This window comes from Anarrhichthys ocellatus, unplaced genomic scaffold, assembly GCF_004355925.1.
Source record: "Anarrhichthys ocellatus isolate YVR2014 unplaced genomic scaffold, GSC_Weel_1.0 scaffold73, whole genome shotgun sequence".
NCBI classification, from domain to species: Eukaryota; Metazoa; Chordata; class Actinopteri; order Perciformes; family Anarhichadidae; genus Anarrhichthys; species Anarrhichthys ocellatus.
This window is the reverse complement of record NW_022280103.1, coordinates 184,377-195,652: the sequence shown is the minus strand read 5'-3', so window position 1 is coordinate 195,652 and position 11,276 is coordinate 184,377. Positions and strand designations below refer to the sequence as shown.

The following is an 11,276-nucleotide window of genomic DNA, read 5'->3' as shown; positions in this document are numbered from 1 at the left end:
TATGTGTATGTATATGTATGTGTATGTATGTATATGTATGTGTATGTATATATGTATGTATGTATGTATGTATATATGTATGTATATATACACACACTAGTAGAGTGAGAGAGAATAAGAGCAAGAGTGTGTTTCTTCGCCTCCCTCTGCTGATTTTAGACAATTGTTCACACTGAGGAGATTTCTGGACCAACGTTTGCACGTGTGCTCTGTTCTCAGGATGCCTGCAGGAAGCCTCATCAAGTGTGTGGCCATAACGGCGAAACCTACAACACAGTGTGCGACGCCTTCACCGACCGCGTGGCCGTGGACTACGACGGCCCCTGCCACGCCGTAGGGGTCGTGTCTGACGTGGCCCACGACTCTGCGTGCAGCGTGATTCCCTGTCCCCCGCTGTGCACTCCAGGCTGCCAGCCGGTCACCCCGCCTGGTGAGCGCGCTGCTGGCAGAAAAATCACTTTTGTCAGACAAGGTTCCCTTCACTGGATGGGTTCCTCATGACGTGTAGACATCATCAGTTTCTGGAGGTTGTGTTGAATTAATCCATGACCTCTGACCTCTTTCCAGGAGCTTGTTGTCCGATATGTGCCAGCATGCTGCAGATCCTCTGGAACAAAGAGCAGATGAACACTTTCTCCAAGGTACAAACGGGTCACACTTCACCTCCGTCACTCGCGCCACAAAGCTGCTTCTTATTCCACCTGAAATGAATTTGCAGATAATTCATGTGCACATTTTGGTTAAACCGTGTTCTGCATCTGGATTCTGCTGGTGGTATTGGATGTAATTACAGATGTAGACCACTTGGTGGGGCTATAATTCCTCAGACCGCACAGAGAACACAGTGCTGTTACTTCAGGTTTAGTAGCAGTGTTGTTACTGAAGGACCAGATACTGTTAAGCAGAAGTAGTTTTTCTGTTTGTGTCCAAGACAAAACACACAGAAACACACACACACACACACACACACACACACACACACACACACACACACTGTTAACCCTCAAAACAAGTCCACTGAAGCAGAGTAAATGGATGGTGTGGACCGTGGGTGTCCCGGTCAAGTTTGGCAGTTTTTCCACACAGCGTGTTGCAGGTATACAGTGGTGCCAATAGAACAATGCTGGGGCTGTCCCGAGGATTTAGTAAACGGCGGTGTTGTGAGGCTGATGTCTCGGGCAGCGTGATGCGTTCTCCGGAGGCTTCCGCTCATCTTCCAACACGAGCAACGAGGGGCTTGGCTGATGACTCGGGATGGACTCGGCCAGACTCGTTCCCAACCAGACCTGTTGAACTGCACTATTTGCCTGAGGCCTGCTGATGCCTAAACGCTGACATGTTGGCTGCTAATAAGTCCCACCGGCATCTCATTCCGGTCAGCTTAATTATGCGACAAAGCCCCTTTTTGGCTGTCTGTCAACTTGGCTGTAATTCACATGCACATCATATGAGGGCTCAGCATTAAGCCTGCTAATACCAAACACAAGCACAGCTGATGTGATCTGCAGCTGCGTCCATACAGGAGAATATGAGCGCAGCTGCGCTGAAGACACAACTTTACCCAGCGACACCACTTCATTCATTTCTCTTTCATTTATTCATTTCATCCACTCCATTTGTTCATACAAGTGAAACGTTAGTGTTGGGGCCAGCCTTTGGTGTCTCCAGAGGGAGCTGTGCGATGGCTGGTTAACGTCCTCAAGTGATGTCACTTGATTCAGCGTCCTGCTGGGTCTGAAACTACAAGTTTGACAACGTTTATATCCACATACAGAGCTGACCGCCATGTTTCTACAGTAGCCCAGAAAGGACAAACCAAACCCTGGATCTAGATAAGCCCATTCACGTTTTCATGTCCGCCACCGTAGTTCTCCTGCACACTTCAGTTTCACTTAGTTGCAATCTGCAACCTCAATTCCCACACGTTCACCTTTAATTATTCATTTATTCAGACGCCTTATGTACGTTTTGAGCACACACACAGACACACACCATCACATCTCATGCCTGATAAAGTCTTCATAATGCATAGTTTGGTTCGTGTTTAATATTCAGCCTTTGCTCCTTGATTTGAATGTGCCTCCTACTCCTCATCAAGTCTCATTAGCAGTGGAACGTCTGAGACGTGGGCTGAGATTGAGAGGTCTCAGAGCCGGACTAGTTATCCGCTCCCTGTGGAGATCTACGCTCATGCTTGCTGCTCACTGGAATTCCAGCCATTTAAATATGAAAGTAATTTGCCAGTTTAAGAAGAGAAATTCTTGATTTAAGGATTTTAGCTACACACCTATGGACGCTCCTGTCTGTCGTTCTCAGTCTGCTTTGTCTTTATTTATAATGTTATGAATGATTATGAAAAGAAGAAAAGCTGTTATTAGTTTGTTTGTTTGAATTTGAGGATTTCTTCAATAAAGAAACAACTCAAAAATGTATAGAGACATATTCCTGAGGCAAATAATAATAGAGCTTCATGAAAGGCTAATATTAAAGCCACCGAAACTGAAACAAATCTATATATATATATATATATATATATATATATATGAATAATACAACATGTTAATACTCAACACAGTATGTCTTTGTTCTCAACATATTACGATATTGTTCTTGAAATAGTCAAATCTAAATAACATGATGAAAAGTAAAATATTACAATTTTATTTTAATGCTACTGTTCTCATAAGATGACTTCTTCTTAAATGGATGACTTTCTCTCTCACAGTATTTCAGCTGTTTCTCAAAATGCTTGTTGTTCTGTGTCACAGCACAGATTTATTTCTACAGAGCGAGATGTCCGAGCTACTTGGAACTCATTGAAGACATTGCCACTCGTAGTCCTTGTTTTTGTCTTTAGAGGTGTAACCTAAGCTCAGTGATGACCGAAGCCTTTAATGGCTGTTTCCTGCTTCTACGTTCAGGAAGCAGGTTTATTGGTTTTAATTGAAATGAACCCAACATGCAGTATTTTCTTTGCTGACATTTTAAAACTGTGTCTGATCACTCCCCGTCTGTATGACCTCTGACCCCTGGGTGCAGCTGAACAAGAACCAGCCGGTGACGGTCTACGACGTCCTGCAGATCCTGAGTCTCCATGTCTCTGTGCCGCAGTGCGACGTCTTCGGCTACCTGAGCATCGACCACGAGATGGTGGTCCTCATCGTTCCGGTGGACCAGCAGCCGACACCGCTGCAGGTAACACACACACACACCCACTCCAGATTCAGTCATTTAGCTTATTATTTGATTGTCATGTCTATTTAGTTGCTTTTTACTGAAGTGAGCAGAGATTATGACGGCCAAACCTCCTGCTGATAATAGCTGCTGATAGCCAATGTTCTGTGTCTATTTCTGTGTTTCCTTTACAAAAAAGAACTCGTATCTAATAATAATGACATTTATTCTGGTGGGAATGCCTCATTGAGAAGAATTAAAAGCAAACTGGAGTCATGAGAGGTAGAGTAACCGGCTGATTGTTTTCAAAAGTAACTTTTAATTCAGAAATAGATGGTCCACCTGCAACATATCGGATAGACGTTAAAGGACGAGGCTGGCAATATTCACTATTTTGTCTGTCAATAGATCTCATGTTCAGACCCAAACCAACAGTGAATGTATCTACTAACAAAGTGTGTGTGTGTGTGTGTGTGTGTGTGTGTGTGTGTGTGTGTGTGTGTTTCAATAACCTATTCAAGATAATATAGGGTGATGAGGAAATGGCAGTAAAGATGTTGAGGATCGTTAATTTACGCACACATCAGCTTTTTATAGATGAGGCCTGATGTGAAAAGGGTCATTTTTAAAAAGTGGGTCACCAGAAAACTTTAGACGTTCAGCGTTCCTTCTGAAGGAAATGACTGAGCCTTTTTTATGTTAAACTATATATTTGTGAGCAGTTTTAACAATTTCTTCAGTAGGAACTAATGAGCTTAGAGTTGACAGACAGGAAGTCAGAGAATATTGAGAGAAGGAACAGTTTGGGTCTTTTCATGGGATTTATTGATAAGAACAATAAATAATATCACTACACTTGTTCTTCTAATTGCTGGATGCAGACCAACCCTTTACATGAGATCACATGACACTGTCGCTTTATTACTTCATTACTAATAGAATTCTAAACTATAGCACTATGAACTATTTCCTCCGCAACACATTTGACATGATGTAACTCTCTGTACATGTCTTTGTACACATCCACATTATAAACACACAGCTGTATTGACCAATCTGTCCCCTTCACTGACTCCTTCTCCACAACATTTACCTTATTATCAACGAGTGATAGTTATTTGTCATACAAAATGTCCAACACTTTCTATGACTGATAAGTTGGTATTTCTGACAAGATGGAAATCAAATGATCAATATCCATATGCTACAATACCCATAATACACTAAAGATGGCAATGACCTATTTAATGTGTGTAATCTATCACATCCAATGTTTTATCCATTTTTTTAATTACGTTTGAATCGTGGTTTTGGGAGTGTGTATGAATCGATATCACAAACACTGCCCATACTCAATATATATTAATAGTAATATATTATATTTTGATTAAAGGAACAGTATGTGTGATTTAGTGGCATCTAGTGGTGAGTTGCAGATTGCAACCAACTAAACACCCCTCAGCTCAGCTCTCGCTTTCCAAGCAGGTCAGAGAACTACGGTGGCCTACAGGTAGGGGGAGCTGTCTTTAGGATGTTAGTGCAACTAGGAGCTACTCTTGTCCATGCTCTGCTTTTCTATATGACTAAATGATCCTTTTAAAAACATTGTATTTCAAAAACAAACAGGATTAGAATTTATCTATATTTTGAATATAGCTAAATATTGTTTCTAGAAGTTCATGAAGAACCCAGACATCCGTCAGTATCAGCCATTCCTCCTGTCCTCTGTCCTCCTGTCCTCTGTCCTCCTATCCTCTGTCCTCCGTCCTTCCGTCTTCCTATCCTCTGTCCTCCCGTCCTCCTGTCCTCTGTCCTCCGTCCTCCTTTCCTCCCGTCCTCCTGTCTGATTTGTCTCAGCCAGCAGAGAAGTTTACAAAACCAGATCTTTTATCTGATGGTGCGTGCTGTGCTTGTGGTAGCATTGCAGCGGTGGATGAGACTGTTCAGAGCCGATTGAATCAGGTTTGACTTTTGTTTACATGTGCGTGCTTGTTGAACAGATGTATTGATAAAGTATTGTCTCCTGACTCGCGGACGTTTTATTGCACATACAAGATGGCGGACTCCGTGGAAGACGACTGTGTAGATACAAACGTCTTTTTCTACGCTAACGAAAAACCCTACGATTCTTAGTTTCAGGTGATTATACACTGATTAAAACATAGTTTTGAATATTGTATTCCATTGCTGTTAATGGATCCCCCTAAATGTGACACAATGTTCCTTTAACATGCAGTAACATTTTACCAATAGCCCCTTCATGTGGCTAGTTATTTACATTCAACTCATGAAGGATTAAAACTCCTTTTTTTTTCTACAGCACTCGTCCTATTTATACCTCAAAGAAAATGTATAATATATCCAATCTTCACAAACCCGGTACATGTAATTCTTCTCTGTGCCTGAAAACTATTTCTGTATTCATTTATTGATGATCAGTACTTATGGCTGCCAAAGACTTGTAGGCGTGGCCTCCTGACTCAACTCATGAATACGTTTTATCAATAAGGTAGCGCTGTAGTCACAGTATTACCTTCATTATTATCATTATCTAAAATGACACGGCCACTGCTATGATTTACTTTACACTCACACAATACATCCATGACTGTAAAATCCTAAAAATAAGTCGTATCTGTCTTCAGCCGTCTGCATCATTTCAAAGGTTTGCAGTTCTCTACCAGCATATGGGCGCGTGCATCCATGGATCTGACTGTACAGTACAGTGCAAATATAGAAGCGTGTAATTATTATTATTATGACCGGAGAAAACCTTGTAGACTGATGTGATCTCTGAATAACTTCGCCATGCCCTGGTTTATTAGGGCAGTTCCCTTTTCTTGGTGCATGGGAGGTGATAGTGGCGTGATTCATTCATCAAAGTGCTCCTACCAACCAGACGTGTCATTATTCCTTCCAGCTCTCTTAACCTTGTGCTGCTGCAGCGTGAACGTTAATATGACAGAGATTCAGTCGCTGTCTAATTTCATATCTGCAACACCTAGAAAACACTGTAGGTGAGACGGGAGGTAGAGCTGAAAACTGCTGCCTGACTTGAAAGCATCGACAGTTTCTTATGAAGCTTAAGAACTGTCAGAGCAATGTGTTCCTCTCTCTCTCTTGTTAAAAGTCATGCTAGCTCACCCAGCAGTCGATCTCTCCCTGCAGTTCACGTCAACAGAAGATACTTCAGGTCATCCTAACGAGCTGGTGTTTGTTGTTGTACGTGAATGAATGCTCTGTTCCACACAATCCACAGCAAGAAGCAAACATAGATACTATGTGAGCAATACACATTGGCATTGGACATGTTTTAGAGATAAATCAAAAAGTTGCACTCGTCACCTTCCACAGCATGATATCAGTCATTTCTGTTTTAGCGACACTTCCAGTTGGTAACCGTCAAAGGGAGGCAAACAGAATCAACTTCTGTAGTTAAAGCTGGCGTCATGTCTGCTATAAATAACATCTCCATATTTTCATATTGTCTAATACCATAGCCGTTTGATTCAACCCTTTGATGTGTATGATCATACTGCCGTGATCATTCTAGCACACTAGTCTGAACACTGAGGTGGAGCACCTTTGTTTTGAAGATTTTAAATGAAATTGTATTTAATTATATACAAATTGAGATTTCAATTTTCTCTAAAATAGTTTTTTTTTATCACTCACTTCATATATTATTTGATATGTATTAATTTTGTTTTATTTATTCATTTTAATTAATGTATTTATTATTGAATGACCGACGTCAGTTCTTGGTCGCTTTTATTTTGAAGTGATTTAGCGTGTGGGGCTAGTCTTGGCGTGTGTCTTAGCGTGTGGGGCTAGTCTTGGCGTGTGTCTTAGCGTGTGGGGCTAGTTTAACCGTCTTTTCTGAAATCAAAGCATACAAACACGTCTTCTGCTCCAGGCTCTTCCTGCTTTCCTCCAGATATAAAAGAGGAGCAGAGTTGCAGTCACCAGAAGAAAGGCCCAGCGTCCTGAACACTGACAGCAGCTTTTTATTATATGCTCTATCTATGGCCTTAGAGAAATATTCAAAGAGAGACTAACACAGCAAGAAATCACTTGTGATAGAAGGAGGGAGTCATGAAGATTCACATCAACATCGAGGCAATTGTTCACATTAAAAGAACGTTTGTTTTTGAATGGACAGCACATCTTCTTTGAGTTGCAGAAGAAAACAATCGACATTTTCACCAGCTTTCACAAGTCAACATCATCTTAAACAAAGTCAACATCTGCACCAGATCAGCTGGTCTTATTTGGCACTTGTCAGAATACCATACAGTAGAATAACGCTTAGAGCCAGGTCGCAACATCCGGGTCTGCAGAGTGAAGTCGATGCAGAAGGTTGTTATATTGTTCAGCTGTCTGCTTTAGCTCCCGGTGAACAGAGCAGGAGACACTGTGACCTCAAAGCAACAGTATTTCCGTTATGTTGTAAATAAACAGTAAAGAGCATTTGAAATAACCTCAGTGATTAAGAATGTATTGACTGTGGCTGCCTTTATCTCTCCGTTAAAATCCAAAGTGTCATTGAAATACAAGCATGCTTCCTGACAAAGCAACGGTAGCAAATATAATCCGATTCATTTAGCACCCACGACAATGTGAGATACCACTGTCATGTTTTATACTGAAGTAAAACAAGATTCGCATCTTTTCGTGTGATTCTTTTCTTTATGGATCTAAACTTTACCCTCAATAGACATTAGAGTTCCTGACCCCGCTGTAAAGAGTGAATTCTGCTTATTGTAGCCAGGTGTTACCTAATTAAACCCAGAGTAAGAGTATGAACGTGAAAATGAGCATGTCGTGTATCCTTTTAAGACCTTTAGGCCCAATTTACACCTGGTATTAAAAATAGACGGTACATAAGAAGTGGACATAGTCACCGTGGTGTCACCCACTGGTTTGTGGACTGCCGTTATGAAGCCTTGAGTTCGTCATTTTGGGCCTAGGGCTGGGCGATATAGCAAAAATCTTAGATCACGATATCGGTCATTTATATCTAGTAGACGGCGTAATTGTGTATTACAATATCTAGATATGTGATTTCATTACGATAGGATTCCATTGGAAGACGAGAAATTATCATATTGAATTGTCGGCATTCTTGCTTTTTGCAACTAGAAGTGACAAGAGGGTGAAGCTAATTACAACCAAATGCTAGATAAGGCATTACATTTATCTTCCATGAAGTGAAAACACACTGTGAAAGGGTTAAAGTTCTAAGACGAAAAACAACCCTGGTAGTGACCTGTCAATCACTGTGTAGCCCCGCCCTAAAGCATCCCCTGCTTTATGGTCTGTGTGACTCTAAATGGACCATAATGTACTAAATGAACATCATGCTGTATTGAAGAAGACTTGAAACTAGAGATTGAGACCATAAACTCATGTTTACAATGTTTACTGAGGTAATAAATCAAGAGAGAAGTAGAGTCATTTTCTCATAGACTTCTATACAACCAGAGGAGTCGCCCCCTGGTGGACACTAGAGAGAATGCAGCTTTAACACATGAAGCTTTGGCTTCACTCTGCAGAACCAGAGGTTGCCGTATGAAAACAGCAGTCCTACAATATGCTAGGTTTATCCTCCCAGATGTTTTCAGTGTCATTGCCCTTAATCAGTGCAGTAATTTAGCAGCAGACATGTTGTGATTAAACATAACATTTGGGAGGAGATTTGCTCAGTGTTTCAATCTGTTTAGACTGTTTGTGCCTCCACAAGTTTGCTCCTCGCTGTGCGTATGCCGCCTGTTTTCCACGTCTATATTTTAGTTTTATTTTAGTCTTTTTTTAACCTGTGGTTCTTCTCTAGCTTCCCTCTTTAAAGCCCATGGCAATAATGAACCCAACCTGTAGGACTGGCAGCTTTACATTGAATCATTTATACTCTTATACTTTACAAATCATGTTGGTAAGTCAGACAGGCTTCCAGAGAGATCTGACTAAGAGTAAAGGCCACTGAACTATATAAGCTGCTGTGCTACAGCGACAAGGACCACTCAGTTCTGACAAATATTCAATTTGAATCATTAAAATAATGGAACACATTGCAACCTTTTTGTCAACAAAAAGATTTAAATAACAGCAGAAGAATAACGTCTCTCTTGAATGGTAAAATGTCACTGGGTTCAGACAGAAGAGCCAGAAGAAGAAGAAAGACAAATCAAACAAGATTTAAGCTTCTTCTGGTGGCTGTTAGTCTTAGCTGTTACTAGGCAACAGCAACTCCAACTTGTTTGAGAAGTAAAGTCATTTTCATCCCTGGGTTGATGGAGGTTTTGCCAAAACAAAGTCTCCACATCTGAGCACTGCACACTTAGCACTTATGCTGTGCTCCTGAAATAAAACTCTGGAAATGAATAATGCTTTTCATGCTCAAGTGCAGCCAGCAGCCCTAAAGCTGAATGAAGAAGCACAGAAAGGCTTTCCATCCAGTCACCAGGGTTATACCAATTAAAGTTCTTTGTCTTCAGTCATCATGACCAAACTAATGTTCCCACATCAAAGTCCACATCGAGCCAGGTAACATGCAGCTGCTGGTTTTATTTAAGATACTACGGGAGGTGACTTGTGTGGACTTGGGGTAGCACAGTATCCCAGAATGCATTTGTGTCCAGCAGGGATAGCAGAGAATTTGACCCTGTCTCATAGCTGTTATTTTCATAATAAAAGCCCCAGACATATACGCCTCTAGGTCTGAACAGTGAAGCCAATGCAGAAGTGTCTTAAAGCTGCATTCTCTCTAGTGTCCACCAGGGGGCGACTCCTCTGGTTGTATAGAAGTCTATGAGAAAATGACTCTACTTCTCTCTTGATTTATTACCTCAGTAAACATTGTAAACATGAGTTTATGGTCTCAATCTCTAGTTTCAAGTCTTCTTCAATACAGCATGATGTTCATTTAGTACATTATGGTCCATTTAGAGTCAAACAGACCATAAAGCAGGGGATGCTTTAGGGCGGGGCTACACGGTGATTGACAGGTCACTACCACGGTGTTGTACGGTAGGGAGTTGTCCGTGTCCTTACAAGTTACCCCTTTCACGGTGTGTTTTCCCTTCATGAAAGTGAAAGGTAGGGTTGGTAATCTTTTTTTTTTAATTGTTCTTATATATTTGTTGAAATCCTTATTACAGCCTGACACAAACGCCGGCCCAATCACTTTATTCCAACCGAATGCAATGATTGGACAGACTACCTGCCTGTCTACCTGCACGTATTCAGCACTCATTGCTGTCTTCCACTGGCTGCTAGCTTGACAGCTGTGATGTCTCACAGCAGCCATGTTGGTTGTTTACATTCATAATGATCATTTTTTAGCATCCAGTTTGTAATAAAACCAAAGTGCCTTTAGAGCCCAATAAAAAGATGAACACACAGAGAGAGAGGCTGGCGGTGCTGCTGTGCTGACTCAGGTGGTGGAGTGTTGAGCGAGCTCTTTTCTGTTTCCAGATCGAAGCCTGCAGCAAGGAGGCCGAGAAGATCGATTCCCTGATCAACTACGCCAGCCCCACGCTGGTCTCCCACGTCCCCCTCTCCGCGTTCCTCGCGTCCGAGATCAAGACCTCCTACATCCGCTCGTCCGGATGCGCTCCGCCCTCACCCCTGCCCCCCGGCCTGTGCTTCCTCCTGGGGCTCCTCATTGCTGCGGCCCCTGTCCTCCACCAGGTGTAAGTGCTTATTATTTCCCACCCACACAGCCACTCCCTCACTAACTCTTGAGTGTTCCAAAGTACCCACGCCCCCCCCCATGAGGTGAGTGTGTGTTCGGGCGGTCATGGACCAGGAAGAAGCGTCGGCGACAATCATTCCTATTGACTCACCTGCGTGTCAAACAATCAAGGCGTCGGGAAAAGCTATTATTGTGAAGGAGCTTTTGTATGAACAGTGTTATTCAGTGGATGAGTTACTCACTGGGCTTCCCTTCCAGTGAAGTGTGTGTGTGTGTGTGTGTGTGTGTGTGTGTGTGTGTGTGTGTGTGTGTGTGTGTGTGTGTGTGTGTGTGTGTGTGTGTGTGTGTGTGTGTGTGTGTGTGTGTGTGTGTGTGTGTGTGTGTGTGTGTGTGTGTGTGTGTGTGTGTG

General features: G+C 42.1%; 1 protein-coding gene across 1 annotated transcript; it reads left to right on the top strand.

Moving 5' to 3' along the window:
• The first annotated feature begins 13 nt into the window (after window positions 1-13).
• LOC116397833 (reversion-inducing cysteine-rich protein with Kazal motifs-like) lies at window positions 14-11,193 on the top strand. The gene is made up of 5 exons (XM_031873673.1): window positions 14-25; window positions 220-430; window positions 568-641; window positions 3,040-3,195; window positions 10,648-11,193. The coding sequence occupies exons 1-5, from the start codon at window positions 14-16 to the stop codon at window positions 10,867-10,869; spliced, it is 675 nt and encodes a 224-aa protein (XP_031729533.1). The 3' UTR covers window positions 10,870-11,193.
• The last annotated feature ends 83 nt before the right edge of the window (window positions 11,194-11,276 follow it).

Coding starts and splice junctions, on each gene's coding strand:
- LOC116397833 (XM_031873673.1), top strand. Junction 431..567: donor CCAGCCGGTCACCCCGCCTG/GTGAGCGCGCTG, acceptor ACCTCTTTCCAG/GAGCTTGTTGTCCGATATGT. Junction 3,196..10,647: donor AGCAGCCGACACCGCTGCAG/GTAACACACACA, acceptor TTCTGTTTCCAG/ATCGAAGCCTGCAGCAAGGA.